The 22124-nt window shown below is 44.6% G+C and overlaps 1 protein-coding gene across 1 annotated transcript in view; it reads right to left on the bottom strand.

The window, feature by feature from the left end:
- The window catches only part of ELMO1 (engulfment and cell motility 1), a 476091-nt gene that overhangs the window by 269912 nt on the left and 184055 nt on the right, over positions 1-22124 (bottom strand). Inside the window, exons 12-14 of the mRNA XM_065398227.1 lie at positions 21522-21572; positions 19631-19753; positions 17951-18082 (exon numbers count right to left, since the gene is read on the bottom strand). Of these exons, the coding sequence (XP_065254299.1) occupies positions 17951-18082; positions 19631-19753; positions 21522-21572 (306 nt within the window). The remainder of the gene's footprint in view (positions 1-17950; positions 18083-19630; positions 19754-21521; positions 21573-22124) is intronic.

Raw genomic sequence — 22124 nt, 5'->3', positions numbered from 1 at the left:
AATAAGAACAATGTGTGCTTCATGATTTCTTTACCCTGGGCACTTAAGTAATCAGTTCCAACTATTTAAAAAAAATCTAACAGTGTCCGGTTGTGCATGATTCTGCTGCCCAAGCTACTCCACTCTTTAGTCCCTGCCACTGCAGCTATATGAAAATCCAGTCTATATGTCCGGGGATAGAGCAATAATCCTCCACGGACATCTCGACGAAGCTCTCCTGCAGGTAATGGGAAAGCCTGTTCATCAGGTTCCTGGGGAGAGCGGCCTTACTGGGTCCTCCGAAGTAGGAGACGTTCCCGCGCCAGGAGACAAGCAAGTACTCCAGGATCATTGCCTTGCACAGCATGGCGGCATAGGGCCCTGGTCTTTGCAGGCTTTCCCGAAGCATCCTTTCCTTCTCGCTGTCCGAGATCCTCATGATAGTTATGTCGCTCATGATGACCTGCTTTGAATTAGGTAGGGGACTGTTAGTATTGGGACTGCTTGCAAGTTCCTTTACAGAACTGTAACCGCTGGTTTACAGCCACACGGTGGAGGCGGGAGAGGGGCAGCATACAGGGATCTTTCCCTGGGACATCCGCGAGGGGGTGGGACAGGGCCAGAGTTCATGCTTGGCCGATTGCTGGCAGCAGAGACTGGCATTGCTTTCAATGTGAAAGGAGGCCAGTGGTACTACTAAAGTTTTAAGCAGCCACAAGTCTACGGCTTACCATGTTTGCCTGCTACAGAGATTACGGTGTCCTGCCACGCTTCCCAGATCGGCAGTGCAAAACCCCAGGCACTGAAGGCGAGGTCCGAAAATTCGACCTTGTCCTGAGTGCGCATGTGATAGGTGCGGTGCATGGTCTTGTTCACAGAGAAAGACTATGTTCTTTGTTCACAACTACATTTATGTTTCGGGGGAATTCACTACCTTTTTCTCATTCCCACAGCCACATCTGCGACTGTCTCCCAACCCAGCCTGGCATCACACTCCCAGAGGCTAGCGCACATTAGGCGGAGGAAGAAGAAGACGCGAGAGGACATGTTCTCAGAACTAATGGGCTGCTCCCGAGCCCAGGCAGCACAGCAGAACCAGTGGAGGGAGAATTTGTCCCAAATGCACCGGACACACATGGAACGTGAGGAGAGGTGGCGGCAGGAAGACCAGCAGGCGACTGAAACGCTGCTTGGACTTCTGAGGGAGCAAACGGACACGCTCCGGCGCCTTGTTGATGTTCTGCAGGAACGGAGGCAGGAGGACAGAGCCCCGCTGCAGTCTATCAGTAACCGCACTCCCCCGCCACCAAGTCCCATACCCCCCTCGCCCAAAGTCCAAAGAAGGAGGGGCGGCAGAGTCCGTGAAAACTCTCACTCCACCCCTGCAGACTGCTCAAGCACCAGAAGGCTGTCATTCCCCAAAATTTGAAAAGTCCTTTCCTGCCCGCCTCACCCAAGCCCCCGTCCAAGTTTCACCCCCCAGTTTCATGTGTGGTTGTTAATAAAAAATACGTTTCTGTTCATTACTGTTTCAGTCATGTTCTTTTGAGGGAGAGTCTGTCTGAAGGGGGGGAAGGGGCTTGGTAATTGGACAGGACAGTCACCTTTAGCAGGGTACAGAGGCGGGGGCAGGTCCAGCAGCAGGGCACATACACAGTGCAGTGAGTAGTTACCCTGGTCAGTCTGGGAGGTGGTTTTCATGTTCTGTGCGTGGGGGGCGGGGGGGTTTGCACTGTGACTTTGTTGCGGGGGAGGGCAGTTACAAATCTTATGCAGCGGTCCTTGTCCTGGATCACAGAGCCACGCAGCAGGGGATCTGTAACCCTCCTCCCCGTGCCATAAAGTCACATAGCCCCCACATACACGCAGTCCCGCTCAGGAGGGCTGGCAGGCTCCGTTGAAACAACCAGTCCGCCACTGCGAATCCTGTCATTCCTGGAGTTTAGAAGGATCATTTGCATCAGTACACTACACCCGCTCCCCACCACAGTCTGCGTCCCAGGTTTCAAACATTCCTGCGAAAACAGTAATAAAGACAACGGTGTTCATTAACAAAATAAAACTGATTTTATTTTTTTGGAAGGGGGGGGAGGGGGTCTGTAACTGGAGAGGATAGTCAACATTAACTGGGTAAAGAAACGGTCGCAGGTTCAGCTTCTCTGTACAGAAACTTAAAAGTCACTGGTTACCCTGCTCACTGTGGAACCTAGCTTTCAAAGCCTCCCGGATGCACAGCGCGTCCCGCTGGGCTCTTCTAATCACCCGGCTGTCTGGCTGTGCGTAATCAGATGCCAGGCTATTTGCCTCAACCTCCCACCCCGCCATAAAGGTCTCCCCCTTGCTCTCACAGAGATTGTGGAGCACACAGCAAGCTGCTATAACAATGGGGATATTGGTTTCGCTGAGATCACAGCGAGTCAGTAAGCTTCTCCATCTCCCCTTGAGACGGCCAAAAGCACACTCCACCACCATTCTGCACTTGCTCAGCCGGTAGTTGAACAGTTCTTTTTCAGTGTCCAGGGCGCCAGTGTAGGGCTTCATGAGCCAGGGCATTAGCGGGTAGGCTGGGTCCCCAAGGATCACTGTAGGCATCTCCACATCCCCAAGAGTTATTTTGTGGTCCGGGAAGTAAATACCTTCCTGCAGCCGTCTAAACAGACCAGAGTTCCTGAAGACGCGAGCGTCATGAACCTTGCCCGGCCATCCGACGTTGATGTTTGTAAAACGTCCCCGATGGTCCACCAGTGCTTGCAGCACCATTGAAAAGTAGCCCTTTCTGTTAATGTACTGGCTGGCCTGGTGCTCCGGTCCCAGGATAGGGATATGAGTTCCATCTATAGCCCCACCGCAGTTTGGGAATCCCATCGCGGCGAAGCCATCTATGATGACCTCCACGTTTCCCAGGGTCACTACCTTTGAGAGCAGTACCTTAACGATTGCATTGGCTACTTGCATCACAACAACCCCCACGGTAGATTTGCCCACGCCAAACTGGTTCGCGACAGACCGGTAGCTGTCCGGCGTTGCAATCTTCCAGAGGGCTATGGCCACTCGCTTCTGGACAGTCAGGGCTGCTCGCATCCGGGTGTCATTGCGCTTCAGGGCAGGGGACAGCAACTCACAAAGTTCAAGGAAAGTCCCCTTCCGCATGCGAAAGTTTCGCAGCCACTGGGATTCATCCCAGACCTGCAGCACTATGCGGTCCCACCAGTCCGTGCTTGTTTCCCAGGCCCAGAATCGCCGTTCCACAACATCCACATGACCCATTGTCGCCGTGATGTCCTCGGCGCTGGGTCCCGTGCTTTCTGACAGGCCTGTGCTACTCTCAGACTTCAGGCCCTCACCGCGGTGCCGTAGCCTCCTCGCCTGGTTTATCTGCATCTGCCTCTGGTAAAGGTGGATGATAACCTGCGAGGCGTTGACAACGGCCACAACTGCAGCGATGGTCGCAGCGGGATACATGCTCGCAGTGCTGTGGCGTCTGCGCTGTCACTGACCAGAAAAGTGCGCGAACTGATTTCCTGCCGGCGCTTTCAGGGAGGGCGGGAGGGCGGTAGTGACGGACGGATGACGACAGTTACCCAAAAGCACCCTCGACACATTTTTTTACCCAGAAGGCATTGGCGGCTTGACCCAGAATTCCAATGGGCAGCGGGGACTGCGGGAACTGTGGGATAGCTGCCCACAGTGCACTGCTTCCAATGTCGATGCTTTCCCCGTTAGTGTGGACTCACAAAGTCGAATTACTGTCCTTAGTGTGGACACACACGTTCGACTTTGCAATATCGATTCTACATTTTCGATTTAAGAGAAATCGAACTACCCTCGTAGTGTAGACATACCCTAAGAGACTTTCTTCCAACTACCAAACAGCACCAGTTCCCATGTGTCCCTTTACCGCTGGTTAGGTCTGTGTTCACAGGAAGACACACTGTTTGTGTGGATTTACTAGTCCACTAATGATTTTATCACAAGTCTCACAATATTTGGTGTTTTACATGTCTACATTATGTTGTTAAATCAGACAGACAAAACGAAATCAAAAGAATTCAAAAATAAAACAGAAACCCAACATCAATGCAAAGCTAAATCCAAAACCCACAACACAATTCTTTTAAAAGGCATCACAACAAGCAGATTCTGGAGACCAGAGGTGAAAGTAAGCCGGTATGGGCCGGTATGGCCAGCGATTTAAAGGGCCCGGGGCTCCCACCAGCACCACTGCCAGAGCCCCTGGGTGGCGGAGGCAGCTCAGGCGGCGATTTAAAGGGCCCTTTAAATTGCCCCCGGCTGCCACCGCTACCCCAGGGCTCCGGCAGCGGGGCTCGGGGCGATTTAAAGTGCCTGAGGCTCCAGCCGCTGCAGGGAGCCCCAGGCCCTTTAAATCGCCACTGGAGCCCCGCTGCCGGAGCCCTGGGGTAGTGGCAGCAGGGCTCTGGCGGTGATTTAAAGGGCCAGGGGCTCCCGGCCGCCGCTACCGCAGCGAAACCCCGGGCCCTTTAAATCTCCGCCAGAGCCCCGAGCCCAGGGTAGCGGCAGCAGCCGGGAGCCCCTGAGGCTCCGTCGGCAATTTAAAGGGCCCGGGGCTCTGCTTCGGTAGCGGCAGCTGGAGCCCCAGGCCCTTTAAATCGCCCCCTAGCCCCGGAGCTCCCAGCCACCTCTGCAGCTGGTAGCTCCAGGGGTGATTTAAAGGACCTGAGGCTCCCAGCTGCTGCTACCGCAGCCAGAGCCCCGGGCCCTTTAAATCTCAATTTAAAGGGCCCAGGGATTTAAAGGCCCCACCTCTTCCGGTTGAGGCCTAAAAGAAATGGTACCAGGCTAATTTGCTTTCTAACAATCTTTACTTAGCAAACAGGAGAATTTTGCTATCGTTCACCTTTATTTTTAAAAACATATTTTGATAAGACAACTGGCAACATGATTTCTGCTAGTGTTCAACTAAGAAGTGGCAATTTACAGCAAACAAACAGTGGTTCTTATTCCTATTATGCTTGAAATGATTCTGTATAACAAATGGTAAGTGAATTGTTCAAGGATGTCCATGCAGAATACTAATGTATTATGGAGTTACTGCCCTCTAGTGCTAGCTACCAAAAAATAAGTTTAATACTTGCTTTTAAAATGGGATTCTGCAATGTTGCTAGTAATGTGTGCAATACAAACAGTGATATCAATTATTTATATTAGAAGCTATATTAAAGCTGAAATTCTAAGGCACGAATGGAAAACAATCCCGAAATATTCTCTACACTATTACTTCCTGTAATGCAATAATATCAGCAGTAAAATCAGTAGCGTTCAACTTCCCATAACACTGTGAAGAAGGGAATGTGACACACAATAGGATGGAATTGCATACCATATTTCCCATAGCTCAGTGATGCTAAAATACTCGTCTTTGTTTTGTATATTATAAAATGGACACACATTTTTAATTAGGAAACAAAAAGCCCTTTAAGGACTAGTTGCAATATGGATCTAGAATGTGAGATTACAGAATCCAGTACTGAGGTTATCAAATCCAGTATAGATCATGCACCTGGTCAGTACACAGTGAAGTTGCCCTGAAATGAATCTTAATTAGTGACAACATCCTTGGTATCATCTTATCTATAATCATCCTTGGTATCGTCTTATCTATATTTTCTTTCCCGTCCCCCATTCTATCTTTCATTTTCTCACTTGTTTTTGATTTTGTCACCATTGATTCTGGTTGCAATAAAAAGCCCAAATATTCTGAAAGCAGGTGGCTTAACAATTTCAGAAAATTAGACTCCTTTAAAATGACTCAGATTGGACACCCAAAAATGAGGCACCCCAAAACACTGGCTACTTTTGAAAACCTTGGCCATTGAGCAAACTACCTCTGAAAATATGTTACTACAGTAAGTGGGGTAAAACAGTGGACAGTACCCTCCTCAATACATTCTCTACACCCAAAAGAGAGAGCACCAGTTTGTATTGAATAAATTTGTTCACTTTGCCAAACTTATTCAGCACTCAGATAGTCTGATGTAATCATAGTGTAACACGTGCATGATTTGGCTGCAACTTGCCAAGGGCTTTACAAATGCACCCCAAGTTCCTTCTTCCTGCTGCAGAAGTTTATTTCTGTTGCTACTGGGTCCGAGTACAGAGTGACTCAGAGGCAGGGATAGGAGAAGGGAAGCAGTCACCAGCTTGACCTAAGGCAGCATAACCAACAATCCTCCTTAATATTCTCCAAATAAGCTGGGCTCTGGGGGAAGCTACCTGCTGGAGGGGTCTTTTAGAATGCGTGGGAAAGGAATGCTAAGTGGGAAACGCTTAATTTGTGAAAACAAAAAGCTCTTCACCCTCCCACAACACCAAATGAACAGCACAAAATTAGCATGTTTCATCACTTCATGCAGAGATGTGAACTAGCTGCTGAAAGCAAAAGAAAACCAGGAGAAAATGTATAATTATGGGTGGAACCGGGAGCACCGCCTAGAGTAAAGGTCGCCCGACACCTTCCATCGTAAGACACTGTTCAGGGGTCTTCCATAGCCTAAATTTTGAGGACTGTTTCAGCTAAAACTGTTCAGCCATTTCAGAGAGCAAGATTACAGACAAATGTTATTTTGCTCATATTTAAAGAATTCTTACAACTGTTTTATTAAGAAGCTCCATTGCCCACATACTTGGGAGTAGGGACTTAAAATTTGGCAAGGGGTCATCAGAAGTCAGGGATGCGCCTTTGGATGTTCCCATGAAAACTTAGCCAAATTTGGCCAAGTTGTAAGTATTTGGATAATTTTTCAGTTTATACTTACTCTGTAGAGCGGTGGTGGACAACCACAGCCCGCATGCGGCCCATCAGGGTAATGTGATTGCGGGCCGCGAGACATTTTGCTGACGTTGACTGTCCGCAGGCATGGCCCCCCAAAGTTCCCAGTGGCTGCGGTTCTCTGTTCCCGGCCAATGGGAGCTGCGGGAAGTGGCGGGCCCCAGGGACTGTAGAGACTTGTTAGAGTTTGGCAGCTAAATTCTCCAAAGCTTCTCTCTGCACTGAGCATACTCCAGCCTCTCTCAGCTCCGAGTGCTGACCAGAATGTGTATGCACCATCCCCATAGACAGATAGGAGCAGAGAGTGAATAAGAACAGAGGGATAGGAAGGTTGAATAGGAGGAGATGGACAGGAGCCAGGGTGAGGGGGAAAAGAACACAAGGGGACAGGTTAAAAAAAAATACTGTGATCATGTAATTAAAATATACATCATTATGCATATGCACAAGGGAGGTGAATTAAGGTTGCACTGGCAGGCAGCCTTAATCCTGGCATTTCCTAACTTTTGAATACTTGATTTTGCAAACAAAGTTATTTTAATGCAGGATTTGCTTATTAAAATGTAATATACGTTAATGATGGAGGCTGTGCCTTTTGAAAGGTGTAAGACATTATCTCATAGTATTTGATGTCAGAACTACTTAGTGCTCTACACTTCAATCTTTACTCATGCTGAGTAGCACTTGCTCACATGAGTCTTCTCACTTAAATCAATCAGTGGGATTACTCATATGTTACTTGGTGTCCCTACGAATTGCAGAATTGGGCCCCTAGTTTTTGTTCTCCATCTAAACAGTGCACAAGAAAGCAAAACACAATACTCTGCACCCAAAACTATGTGTATTCATTTATAAAGGATAGCATATACTGAAAACAGTGGTCACCTTAAAAATACTGTCAGTTGCCTTAAATAAAGCAACTTTAACCTCAGTCATTGCTGAATTTCCAAAATTTACTACAAGGAAGACCTAGAATAGTGCAAAATCTTGAGATACAGTTAATTAGTTATCGAACAAAACGGATACGATTTTAAGGCATACCACTGTACATATGCAAATTTAAAACTTGCCATATAGAGTTTAGAGGAGCAACCTCTAGTGATCAGAAAGGTAGAAACCAAACTATGAGCACTTTTTTAGTCATATCTTAGTCCCATTGCGCTGAATAAGATAAGAGCAATACTGGGTGTTAAATGGAACTTCAGTGACAGGAGAGAAGAAGGTGGTCTGTTTTTTAATGGCCAGACATCATATCATTTTCAAAATAAATCCTATATAAACTGCGGAATACTTATATCTGCAAGCCACTTGCTATAAAGAGGCATGAGATGAAAGTCCTTTAAAACAAAGTCACTTTGGGCAATGTCTGTGACTTCCTCTATATTGTATAGTGCCCAACATATTATTAGTGATCAATAAATAATTTTAAAGATATGCTGATCTTAGAGAAGACAAAGGCTACTTTTCTTGCAACTTTGTGCTGTAAACATGGTATGTGTTTGTCTTCTGTTTAAAAGGATGTTAAGTTTTGCTGAGTAATCTGCCTCCCTCAGGACAGGCAACCAAACCGTTCAACTTTTTTCTTTATGAAACTCCCTTGGGGTTTAGAGAGCATGGCCCCTTTAAATCTTTTTACTGAGGGGGGGGAGCACTGATTGTTCCAGAAGGAGGAAGTGCTGTTGCGGGGAAGGGAGCAGAGAGAGAGGGGAGAGGCCAGGGAGTGTGTGTCTAGAGTGCCAGACAGAAAGGCTGGAACAAGCAGGCCCTCAGAGAGTGAAGCAGCCGAGAACCTACCTGAAGCCTGGGAGGGACAGAGCAGCTGATCGGGGACACCCCAGGACAGGAGCCAGGAGGAGCCCTGTGCCAGGGAGAAATTGCCTGAGAAGGGCAAACTGGAGCTGGACCTAGTATCACCGCTGCCCAGAGCTGTATGGGGCTATGAGCACTGGGGCTTGTGACTTTGCATTGGGAATAAGGAGGGAGGCTGTTAGCTAGTTCAGTGGGGAGGTGGTCGCTCTGTGTGGCTTTGCAGAGAGCAGCAGAAGAGGGCACCGGAGGGGTTTGTTGGGGAAAGTTCACTAGCGCTGAAGACAACCAGGAGCACCCAAGACTCACCACTGGACTGGAACTTTGCCCAGGACTCCTGAACTCTGTGTGCAGACACATTGCTCAATGTCTGCCCTTCCAGACTGTGTAGGGTTACCATATTTCAACAATCAAAAAAGAGGACGATGGGAGCCCCGCCCTAGCCCCGCCCCTGCCCCTCCCACTTCCTGCCCCCTGACTGCCCCCCTCAGAACCCCCAACCCCCCCCGCTCCTTGTCCCCTGACTGTCCCCTCCTGAGACCCCCCCCATCCTAACTGCCCCCCTAGGACCTTACCCCCTACCTGTCCCCTGACTGCCCAAAACCTTATCCACACCCCCGCACCCTGACAGCCCCCCGCAGAACTCCTGACCCTCCCCCTGCTCCCTGTCTCTTGACTGCCCCCTCCAGAACCCCCCTGCCCCTTCTCTGACCCCCTGGCCCCCTTACCGTGCCGCTCAGAACAGTGTGTCGGGCTCCACGCAAAGCCCGACACGCAGCCGCGCTCCCCCACGGAGCGCATAGCCCAGTTCCCGCCCTTGCAGAGTGCTGCTGAGCGGCCGCTGGGCAGCAGGGGAGGGGGAGCAGGGGGAGGAACTCCAGACTGCTGGAGGCCCATTGCGAATGGCTGGCGATCTGCAAATGCAGGGAGGGGGAGGGGAGGAGAGAGAGGAGGGGAGTGATCTGAAGCTGCAGGGGAGAGGAGAGGGGAAGCGGAGGATGGGCTCTGGCTGCCGGAGCCCCGTGCGAGTGGCTCGATCCGGCTGGCTGCCCTGTCAGCCGTGCCGCGCTCTACATGGGGGGGAAATCCGGACATTTACAAATTCCCCCCGGACGCTATTTTTAAACTCAAAAAGCCGGACATGTCCGGGAGAATCCGGACGAATGGTAACCCTAAGACTGTGCTACCACTGGGCCTGTGGGGCCTTGTATTGAATGCAACCCTGCTTTACCTCTCCCCCTATACTTCCCCCAGTTGTTTTTCTCCTTTCATCCCTCTGTAAATAAATATTTCCCTTTCCTATATTAATTGTACTCTTCTGGTGTGTGTGTGTGTGTGTGTGTGTGTGTGTGTGTTCACTCTGGGGGGTATGGAACAGGTGCCCCAGGGTGGAAGGGACTTTCTCTGCTGCATTCGTGCACGTGCCTTCTCTTGGCCAGAGCTGCCTGCCAAGCAGACTCCATCTTGGCCATGAGGGGGTTAAAGTTACATTTATATAAGGTGGGCAAATCAGCACAGTTTATGTTGATTTCTTTACTTCAGTCTACTGTTTTATTAGCAGTCCAGTGTGTTGATGTATAGGTGAAGCATACATTTTCCATGGAAGCTCCCGGATAGTATGCGGTTTGATGGGATAGGCAGAAGGGATCCGTGCATTTGGGATACTGAAACTACCTCAGCCTGTCCGGTAAACAGCTTGTATTTCTGCCTAACCTCACATATTTTGTAACGGTGCCCAGAAAGCAAAAAGCCATTTATAAGACAGGTAATGACAAAATTAGGGAAACCGAACGAGGGGTTGACACATAGCATCCTGGACTAGAATTCACCCATTACATATCTAGATAGGTTAAGGAAGCGGGGACTTCTTAAACTAATTCAGTTAAAACATATTGGGCTAAATGGTTATATTGTAAATACTCAGCTTTCGAGCCAATAAAAGTATGGTACAGTGGTTAGTGCAGAGACCTGGGAGTCATGAGGCCTGGGATCTAGTCCCAGATCTGTCACTTGATCTCTCTGCACTTCATTGACCCCACCTATAAGATGGGGTTAATTCCATCTATTTCACCAGGGTCTTGTGAAGTGCTCTGACATCCCCAGATGGCACCATGGAAGTGGAAAGTATTATTGATATATAAAAGGGCAACACAATGATTTTTTAAATAAAAAAAAGAGTAGCAGTAAGTACACAAGCAAATATTCACCAGACCCATCATGTGGTAACAAGTGGCTGACTGTGTGCAGAGGCATGGGAGGGAGAGGAGGAACTGTCCCCCAACCCAGTCCAAAAACAACAACAACAACAAAAAAGCACAATGCCTCCTATGAAAGAATGGGCCAGGATAAACACAACAAAAGGTAATCAAAGAAAGCTTTCAATACTTCAGTGGGTTAAACCCTACCAGTAAGTGTTTCTTTCCCCCTATTTCTTTTCATCTGGAATAAGAAAGCAGGTAGTGAAATGCTGTGTGTTAAAGCTATCCAAGTAAGAAAAATGAAGGGAGCAGCAGAGGTCAGGCAGTAGGAGATCGGCATGACAAATGGGGAGCAGCCATGTTCTGTGACAGTGACAAATGCTGTTTCTCCAAGCAGAACAGCCTATGCAAAAAAAAGCAGGCATGTAACTGTACACCCATGCACACTGAGACTGATCGGGTATTACTCTTTGCAACTCATGTTTGTCTGAATCATTAAAAAAGAACAAGAAGTATTTTTGGGTCACCTATTTCTGCTATGAACAGCTGTTTTTTCCTGATCTGTTTCCAATGAAGACCAGAGCTGAGCCTTTGGCTGCTGCAACACAGGACCAGCAAGTTATGGACATGGTAAAAAAAAATCCTTCCAGCTGCTTTGTGATGAACTTTTTAAATTCCTGGCTGCAAGAGATTTAAAAGGCTGAACTGATGACACTGAATCCCTGTCTAGCTCTAGCCACGCAACATGAAGGCTCTGTAATTAAAGTCACAATGGGATATCCAACCTTGCTCACTAGTAGGAAAAGTGGGAAAGTAAATCAGATCTGCTGTGGCTATTAGCTCCAGAATAGGCTCGGTTAGATGCTGACTTTTTCTTTCTACTTCTCAGTTTGCTTTTGATAATAGCAATACTGTAGCCAGGGCAATTCTGGGGATTAACACACTTCTCTCCAGAGTGGCTGAAACCGCTTGGTGTTTGGCATTAGGCCTCACAAAGCACCCAACACATGATATAATCTTCCAGAAATGCACTGCTTTCCCTGCCTGATTGCATAACATGAGCAAACTGTTCCTTACACAGACCAGTGTAAACAGAAACCTCACCGATTGCCAGTGATAACATAAAACAGAAAGTTTTTGGGCAGTTTATCCTATGCCACTGACAAACTCCCAGTCAGCCGGCTCCGGACCAGACCCTAATCTCTGTTACCCCAGTGTAAATCCAGAGTAGAATCCACTGATTTCAGTGGAGTTACCACAGACTAAGAGCAGGGTAACCAAGGTCAAAATCAGACAAGCTACATCTATAATGTACGTGCCTAGAAAACGTCTACTTGGAAGAGCTTCAAACAACCAAGCACAATGATGCTGCACATCAGAGCCAGTGCTGGCACACCAATGTTTTGTGCTGGTGAGAGCCTGTGATTCTGGATGTTTATTGGGTTGCTTGGTGGGGGCGGCTGGAAGAGGAAATACAACAGCAATAAACCTTTCATGGAACATAAGAGCAAAATTCACTCATAAGATTTGGGGGGGTGGGGTGCGAGGGTTGGGTGGAATACTGCTAGTTAAGATATATTAAAACTCTTCATGGGAAACTAATTCCCTATCAAGCTGTAGTTAACAGAAAAAAAATACAGAAAGTGTGAAGATGGCAAGTTTTACAGATTACTGACTGTTCAGCATTTTCACGTAAGTCCTTGGAAACGCAAGTCTCTTCCACTCTCAGAGTTAGCTTAAATGGTTTGCTTTCACCTACACTCGTAATTAAACTAGGGCAGTTAACCAAGTGCTTCTGACAACAGCTGTCAGTGATGACTTTATTTCCTATTGTAGATAAGGCCTTAGCTTAGTCCCTGAAAAGTCTGGGTTGAAGAAAGAATTGGAATGAACTACTTAAAGCACAAGTGATATGTAAAGAAGAACATTAATTATTCAAAGACTGAAATCGATTATAAAGCAGCCCTGAAAGATAAAACAAAAGGAGGATTCTTGAATCCCAACAGGGAAGATGGAAAGGCCTTTTAATTCCATAAAGTGATGTTGCTTCAAATTGCACCCCACAGAAAAGATATAGATCCCAAGTTGAACCACTCCTGAAAGCCTGACAGAGTTGTCACCTGATTTGGAAACAGGCTCCCAGAGAATGGAAGGGAGAGTAAGGACTTCACTGAGAGTAAGACTGGGTCTAATGTGATGTCATCCACATCTCTCTCCCATTGACTAACCCAAGAAGGGGATTTAAATAAAGCATCTCTTCTATTATAATATGAGATTTGTAAGTATTCCCAGGGGAAAAATAATGTAGCACTTCCCAGCATGGCAGGATGTTATTGACAGAAGGAAATGTCACCGAACCATAAACAAGACAGCCAGAAAAGACCACTGAAACCATCTAGTCTCACTTCCATAAATTTGATTTTACACCAGCTTCCAGATTTCACTCCTAAAACCACAACTCCCGCAAACTCTTGTTCTCGGCTTCCCCAGTATTATAGCCCATAATAAGACTGTGATACTTCAAGTGCCAAGCCTCTCGTGTTTGGCAAGAAAATGAATGGTCACCTTCCACCACCCAGCAATAACTACTACTAAACCACCACCAAGTTCTCTCTCCTTGCCCCTGCTGTTTTCTTACTCCCGTTGGCCAGAAAGGCACCGCATTTTGTTTAATAAACAGCTGCCTTTAGCTACTCCAAATACCCAGTAAGGGGGATGAGATCGGATTGACATTATTAACTTGAGACAGCTGTAGGATCTGGAATTCAGCTTCCTGTTAAATACTCCCACAAGGCAGGGCATCTGAACCCAAAGTCTTGCTCAAAATTTTTTCTCTCTTGAGCCCTTCCCCAACTTACTGCTTAATTGACTGCAACTAATCTGCTCCATACAAATTGTCCAGTTGTCCGCATTGTTCTTTAACTAAATGTTTTCCTGGAGGTTTTTCTTTTCTTCATATAAAACTAATTAGCAAAGGCTAACAACTATGACAGAGGGATCCTGAATTGTTCAACTAGAGCGACATTACATTTTTAATCAGAAGATATCAAAGAAGAATTTCATTTTACAACAAATAACATTGCATTTTGCATTTTTGACCATATTTATTTCCATTAATTTTAGGTTGCAGCAAATAAACAGTAATATCTTAGGAGCTGTTTAAACTGATAAAACATACATAGCTCTTTCTCAGTCCAAAATGGCAGCCTACAAGTAACAACACTGTAGAAGTAAGAGTAATGAATATAGATAACTCTGGTTGAAGAATTCAAGTTCAATAAACAGTTGTTCAATCCTCATTCATTTATGTAAAGAAACAGAAAACATTTAGCTAAGTGATGATGTTTTACAGGCAGGGCTAGTAGCGCTGCCCATTATTAAGGTTGTCTAACATTTTCTATTATAAGATCCTGGTTTCAGTGCTTTTAACTTGGCCAAACTTGAATCATTTGCGCTGAAATTTTCCATTATGGGTGTCTGCCTCAGGTTGGATGTTTCTGGAAAATTTCAGCCAAAGCAGTTGAACTATTTCTGAGAGCAAGGCTGGGGGAAATAAGTTGCTTTTCTCATGTTAAAAAATTCTGGCAACCTTTTCTTTAATAGTTTTAACACTCTCATGCTTTGGAGCAGGGACTGGTGGGGTGGGCAGGCTGGGCCTGGGATTCAAGGGAGAAGAGGGGTCCCCGGAGAATGGAATTAGGAACACTAGGTATGTCTACACTGTAATAAAACACCCACAGCTGGCCCATGTCAGCTGACTCAGGCTCTCAGGGCTCGGGCTGCAGGGCTATAAAATTGCAGTGCACTCGGGCTGGAGCCCAGACTCTGGCACCCTCCCAGCTAGCAGGGGCCCAGAGCCCAGGCTCCAGCCCGAGCCTGAACAACTACACTGCAGCTTTATAGCCCCACAGCCCGAGGCCCGTGAGTCTGTGTCAGCTGACGGGCTAGCTGCAAGTATTCTATTGCAGTGTAGACATACCTAGTTCCTAATTCCATTCTCCATGTACCCCTCTTCTCCCTTGGATCCCAGGCCCAGCCTGCCCACCCCACCAGTCCCTGCTCCAAAGCATGGGAGTGCTAGAACTATTAAAGAAAAGGTTGCCAGAATTGGAGGAATAAGGGGGAAATTGGTTTGACAAGGAGATTGGGACTAGGAGCCAATGAGGAAATTAGTAATTGTGTCTTCAGAGCAGGGTTTGCATAGTGTGCAGTAAATAACAGATTGGGCCACACATTGAACAATGAAGATAAAACAAGACTCATTAAGTCAGCACCATCCACATAGTATATAAAATATTATGCACAAAAACCCTGGTATATGTGTGCACACATTCTATACAATTAATGGCATATATAAAGACAATGGGAGCTGCTGCATGATGAACACTTTTGAAAATCTGGCCCTAAAACAGAAGCTGGTAGTATCCTTAAGAATTGTGGCCAATTTAAATGCCTTGGAAACTAGCTAGCTCCACCTCTTTAAGCAAACAAGCGTATTACAATCTCTCGTAGATGGGCCTGAGCTTGGGCATGCTTTAAAAAGATATAGCGAGAGTATGAATGAGTTTGGAAGATGCCAGCTTTTTTAGCAGTATTTATTGCCCAGTCTGGATTACAAGGATTAAATGGACTCATATGCATGAGGGTGGAAATGCGGGTGTTGGATGTTAATATATAATAACCTCTTCAAGCTTGAGGAATCATGTCAATGGCTTGTGAAATTAGGACCTATTTTATCATTACCCATATATGTGACTTGGGCTTTTATAAATATCTGACACTTAACAGTATTGTTTCCATCTTTTTATTTTGTTTAAATATTTTGAAACTGTGGAAAAATAATTATTGCTATCAAATGTTTTGCTGCCAGAAGTAAATCTTGTTTGCAATGTTACTGCCAAAAACAGATAAGGAAGGACAGAAATAGAATTCAGACCATTGCTGAGTACTTAACTTGCAGTAGGCTAAGAGAATAAATCTCTAAGATGTATTGGATCTTATATCTTCTGATTGGATCCTGTTCTTTTGGTTTACTGTTCACTGTTCTGTTGAACTTAATCAAGCTTATATTATTTTAAACCTACCTTTACTAATAACAAGCCTCCCTTCAGACCATCATGAACATCTGGAATGTGGCTTTCTGACTATAGGGTTTTACAAATGTTATTGTAAACCTCTGAAGCCATGTCTATGTTGTACCTTCTATTTGCACTGCCTTCACAATAATGTGGTAAAGCTTTTTGACATGCAGAGAGACAAAACGATAGAATGTCTGCACTCTAAATACAGAAAGGGAACAAGCTGTACAGGAGAGAGTCAGTGATGAGACAAGCTTTTGCTCTCCCCATCTGAAAGACTGTTTGGTCAGTTTGTGAGACAGAAGAAACCAGATCTTCCTTGGTACACAGATGAACGCTCCCAGGACCTACACCAGGGGACAGGGGCAAAGCATCTTGAGGTAGAATCTCTGCCAACAATCTGCTCCCTTTGTGCCAGACAGGCAATGCACAGGTAGCGGAAACCTCCCACAAATCCCCTGTAGACACAGAGCTAATGGATCTTCCTACTGCATCTCCGTCCCCTAGTGCTTCCGAAAACAGAGAGGGTGGTTTGGCGGTGGGGTGGGATAAAGTGGAGAGTAAAAGAAGCCAGACCACTATGCACTCCAGCAATCCCTAGCTGGCCTATACACCCATGAGGATCATACACAACTACAATTTCCCCATGCAGCAAGTTCAGCTGCAGCCTCTGATAACTGTACGTAGCAGCAGAGGGCAGCATAGAAATGCCTCTGCCTGCAGCTCCAGGCAGTCTGGGGGCCCTGAATTTCCTCTGAATCAGGCTTTTTGAGTGCTCTGATTTGCACCAAAATCATTAGAGATGTGCCCACTGATGCCTAGAATATTTCCTGAAATTTTGGAATTGATCAGATATGGCGTTCAAAAGCTAGACGGACAAACGTCATCACGTTGAATATTAGACTTGACTTCGCTCAGCCAATTACCAACCTTGAGTGTTCAGAATTAATAAATTAGGCCCCCAAAATCATGGGATTTTCTTTAAAAAAAACAAAAAAAAAAACACTTGAAGTTCTTTTTATTTGTATTCTGGCTTTTGAATATTTAGGGTTCATGTTTTCAATCTTATCTCCACAACGATGAGGGCTAGACAAAAAAAATTTTTTTTTTTTAATTAAAGCTGAGATTATGGTGAATTCACTTGACTTCAGATTCTATGACCAAGAAAAATGCTAAATATCACAAAACTTAACCTTTCTCACACTGTAGATGCATATTCAATTTGTGGTCCACTATAACCCCAATCCCTTCCAGCAGTTTTACTGACTAGCCATCTATTCCCAGTTTTTTATTTGTGCATTTGATTTTTCCTTCCTAAAGTGTAGTATTTTGCTTTGTCTTTATACAAACAAAGAGAGGAGTAATAACTAAACTACCTACAGTGACCAACAAATTAAAATACTAACTACATTACATGGCAGTCCTCTGTTTCTGGAATGAGGAAAGGCGTTATACATACATATACATTTAGACAGTAGTTTAATCAAATTGTAATCTGGATCTAATCCTGGTCCCACTGAGGTCAACAGCAAAACTCCTGTTGATTTGAATGGGTCAGATACTCTATACCCTTTTGCTGCATAAAAGAAAAGGTCCAAAGGCTTTAAGAACCAAAACACAGGAGTCTATATTTAAATAAAACATTCTGCCCGAACATTACTGTGTTCATCATTTGACATAAATAGAAACTGAATATATGGATAATAAATCATGCCATAGATCCCTTTGATAGTGTCTATTTATTCAAAATACCATTAAGAGTAAGATTATCGTAGGGCAGATTTGGAATTAATAGTCAACAGTACATTTTCTCTTGCTATAACGTTTACATTCACTAATTCGCACTGGATTCACATCTGCTAAAGCAATAATATGGCTCATATGTTAACAGAATTTGCAGGGAACAAACAGAAACTAAAGCGTGTTGTGTTGACTAACTTTCCATTTAAACTAAAGGGAAGGAAGTAGCAGGAATGTCAGGCTATGCTGGAGGTCCCTGATTTCAGACTGTACCATAACGGATTTACTGATCAGGATTCAACAGGTTAGAATAACACCTGGGTTTCAGCAAAAATACTCACAATAAATCCAAGTTTTTTATAGTCTCGGGTATACATAGATTTGCGTTTCTCAATACTGCCACTGCTGTTGTTGGGTTCAGACTCTGCATCGAAAGCAATTCTTCGGAGTTCAAATATAATATCCCTCTGAGCCTGAGGGGGTTCAAAAAGGGAAAGGTCAGTTTTAAAAAAAGCAGAGAAATGTCTCCTGTTTTGAGTCACAGCAAGGAACTACAAAAAGAATGTCTCAAAATGCTGCATGCTCTCCAACCCCCAATCTTACTTTATCAGAATATAATTTTAAGCAATTAGACAGATGGACATACAGAGTAACTTTGTGTCTCCCTATTTCCCCAAATCCTCACAGTTGAGGGATTTCATTCCTCAGAAGACTCACATGAAGTACTAGTGTCCTGACAGACACTTAACGACTCAATCTTGCAAGGTTGCACTCCAACTCACACTTAACTTTAACCATGTGTGTATAACACCACTGAAGTCAATGGGATAACTCACGTGCTTCAAGTTTCAGTTTGTGCTCAGTGTTTTCCTGGATCCAGGTCAGAGCATACTCAGAACCTTGAAGGACTGAGCCCTAAGCATTCCTCTCAGTAACAGCAGATTTTTTTTACTAAGGGGATGATGGTGTAGCAGTAATTTCAATTCATATCAATGCTGCACATCTGCAGCTCATCTAGAATATCTTGTGCCAGTAATAACTGTTTTGCCATTTACAGCTACAGTGCTACTTTGTTGATGATGTAATGTGTGATGTGTACCAGGTAATTGTGTGTATCCTTTTTCCTTCTGAGCGAAGAGTTGCAGAAACTATCCTGCTTCTATATGTTGAAAGAAAAGAGAGTGCACAATGATCGCTGCGATGTAACCATGTATAATGCTGTCTCTTATCTGTGGAATACCCTAGCTATCCCAGTTTCCCAAACCAGCATATTGTCTTCATTCGAGTCCCTCTTAAAAACCCACTTCTTCTATATAGCCTGCATGAAGCTCCTTTAAAATTAAAGAAACAAGACCTGAAAATCTTTCCCATGGCATCCTGACTTCTTTGAGTCTCTTTTTTTAAACTGCAAGCTCTTTGGGGCAGGGGTTATCTATTTTTGTTTACTGCGCAGCACCAAACACATTGTTGGAGCTAAGTAATATTAAAAACAATTATTGTTTAACCACAACAACCCAAAATTAAGAATGAACTAGAGTTACAGGGTTATTTAACCATACTCCATCTACATCAGATACTTTTAATTTGAACATTTGCTCTAGTTCTACATGAATAAATTCAACCAAGCATGACTACACATTTCAGGTGGTTCTGATAAACATTATAAGAAAAAAAATAGACTGACGCTGATCTGGATGCTGTACAGATTTAGCTCAGGATGATGCCAAATTCAATTGATGAACCTCAAGCTCAAGAGATAGGGGTCTGAGAGGGGTAAACTTGCCAGGTTATTGTCTCACTTTTGCGTAACAGAAACCAGTTTGTGCAGTTTGTTTTTCAAACAAAAAATCTGGCCTTAATTTCAGACTCCCTGGAAAATGGGTCTTTATAAACACACATGGGATATCCGTGACTGCTAAGAAGTGCCAGTTTGATTAATCTGCCTTTCCTGGCTCTAAAGGCTAAGCTTGGCACTACATCTGTCCCCTTACTGTTCAGACTGGATTGTGAGAGATGCTTACCTGGTCCTGTGGATCCATTTTGGTCATCATTCTGTCCTCCAGAAGGTTAAAGGTGAGCACTTGCAGAACATAAAGCTGGTGCGCCATTTCATTATTGATGGCCCTCTGGGCCCTGATAACATGCTGTGAAAGGAAGATATTCAAGTGAATGTCACCTACTCTTTTCCTATCACTGATTCCCATCAGGTGGGCTCAGGTGTTTCCATTCCTGTATGTGTTTGACGAGCAGTGGTGTATGCATACTGTTGAAGGGAAAAAGGCAAGCCCGATACTAGTAAGGTGGCTAGGTACACAGGTGTTCCATGGGCTGTGATATTAAATCCGATCCCTTAGTAAGGTTCCTGAAAGCAGTGCACAGGAGTCCTCTCCTCCTGCCCTCTAGCTAGAGCATGTGCATACAGAGAACAGAAATTAGCAGCCAGGTCATCCTTTTGAAGAGCACTCGCTTCAGAAGGGCACATGCAAAGAGTGCATTTAAAGAAAGAGTGAAGAGAACAAGGTTTCTAAGCAGAAGAGTATTCATGCTGCTGATACAGCTGTCATAGTAAGCCAGTTGCTGCAAGGGAATCAATTACAAATGAACCACACTCCTACCTCTCTACCAGATGATCTCATTCTATATGAGGAAAATGGTTTAAAATTAATTAAAATTAGAATGAAATGCCCATAAACAATAGAGAAGTCACCAAAGTTACAATGCAGGTGCCAAAATGATGGATAATTTTAAAGTCACTGAGGTACACAAAAATGCCAGGGAAGCTAACTAGATTGATATGCTCTTCATCCCAAGGGTTTCTGTAGAGGGTGTAACCAGAGGTCACTAGCCCAGTAGTGCGTAAGGAGAGAAATGGGCATAACCACCAAGACGGTGCTACTCAGTGTCAGCGCTAAATAGGATGTTTGCTGTCCTCTGCTACATGGCATTGGAACATTTATGCCAGAGAATGAGTATCTGGGATTGTTACTCATGTAAATTTCACAGCAGGGGTCAAAATCTAGCCTACTATGTATACAGCCATTTAGGAAGGAAAATATAGCCTTTGAAACTGAAACAGTCTGCTTTTTCCACACTGATCATCTAAAGAAAAAGAGAGGTGTGAGGGGGGCAGGATCTCCAGACTGCCAAATCTGCCTAATGCTCATATCTATGTCATGTCAGATACTGCACTAGTACAGTTTAGAAGAGCCCTGATCTGGCTCTAACTATGGTCAGTGACAAAACTCCCCTGGTCCTCAATGGGAGAAGGCGAAGGAGAAGGAGAAGGCTCTTTATTATGTTTATTAAGTCCACTTTGAAACATGTCTTGTGCATCTTCCATGCAATTATTTATTACCAGCAATAATCTAACTTTGGCAAACTGTGTCCCATTTAAAATCTCAAGATATGTGGAAACACACAAGAGTTTTCATATTGTAAAATCATCTATACACATGATGCACAAACAGGCATAGGGGCTGATTTTGAGAGCCATGCAGCACTGTGTACATTGTTTGCTTGACAGAAAGTTCCCAACCCTAAAGTTTGGGTTGCATTACTAATCAAGGCCACTGCAGATTTTTCAAATCCCTCCTAGTCTGCAAGCTAATACTCACTTTCTCCAAAGGAAGGGAGCCCCAAATACTGCATTTATTCATTATTATATCTTGGTAGAGAAATGACAATTTATGCATTGGGGAAATAACCTCTTTTCCCTTTTGGACAGTCAATTCTGAGTTCATTCAGCAGCAGAACTACCTTATCTAGCAAGCCACAAAACATGTGGAAATACAAAAACAACTAAAAGAACATAAACACGAATAATATACAACATACATCCACCAAAATGGCAACATGTGTTTTTTCCCCTGTGCTGGTAAATAAAATCTTTGGGAACTTTATACTAATACTTACTGTTAAGATGATAGCCCGAAGCTGTTTTTGTGCCAAAATGTTTGCCATCTCCTGTTTTGGTAAAACACAAAGATTTAGCTAAAAGCATGTATTTCAGTGCAGCCGTGAGAAGAACTCTACATTCATTCCTGGGTGTGTTTTAGTACTGAATATCAGCAGTATTTCTCATTAAGAAATTAAATGAGAGGCCTCACAGTGACTGCCTCAGCTGATCTTTTGTTTTTGTTTAAATTCAGCCCACCCTGAAAAGGACAAAGAGGGACAACGAAAATGAAGGGACTGGAGGCCATACAGTTTATACCAGGGAGCAGAACATTTTGGCTATCCAAAAATAGCGATAAAAGGATGGAACAGTGATTGAGACCCAATATATATAATATGAGGGAAGTATTTAACATACAAGTATTCTAGCAGAGAAAGACAGGAGGAAGTCGCATATGTTTCTACCTGCTAGCTGGGACTTTGAAAATAAGTCATAGTGAATCAAGATGTGCATATGTGTATTAGACTTTAAAACAGTTGAAAACGAATGCTTTACCTTAAAGTCAACAATTAGCCCGAGTTACTGTATCATCACTGCAAATCAAACTTCTCCCCACTAAA

Source organism: Emys orbicularis, chromosome 2 (genome assembly GCF_028017835.1).
Source record: "Emys orbicularis isolate rEmyOrb1 chromosome 2, rEmyOrb1.hap1, whole genome shotgun sequence".
Classification (NCBI taxonomy): domain Eukaryota; kingdom Metazoa; phylum Chordata; order Testudines; family Emydidae; genus Emys; species Emys orbicularis.
This window is presented reverse-complemented; position numbering and strand designations above follow the sequence as displayed.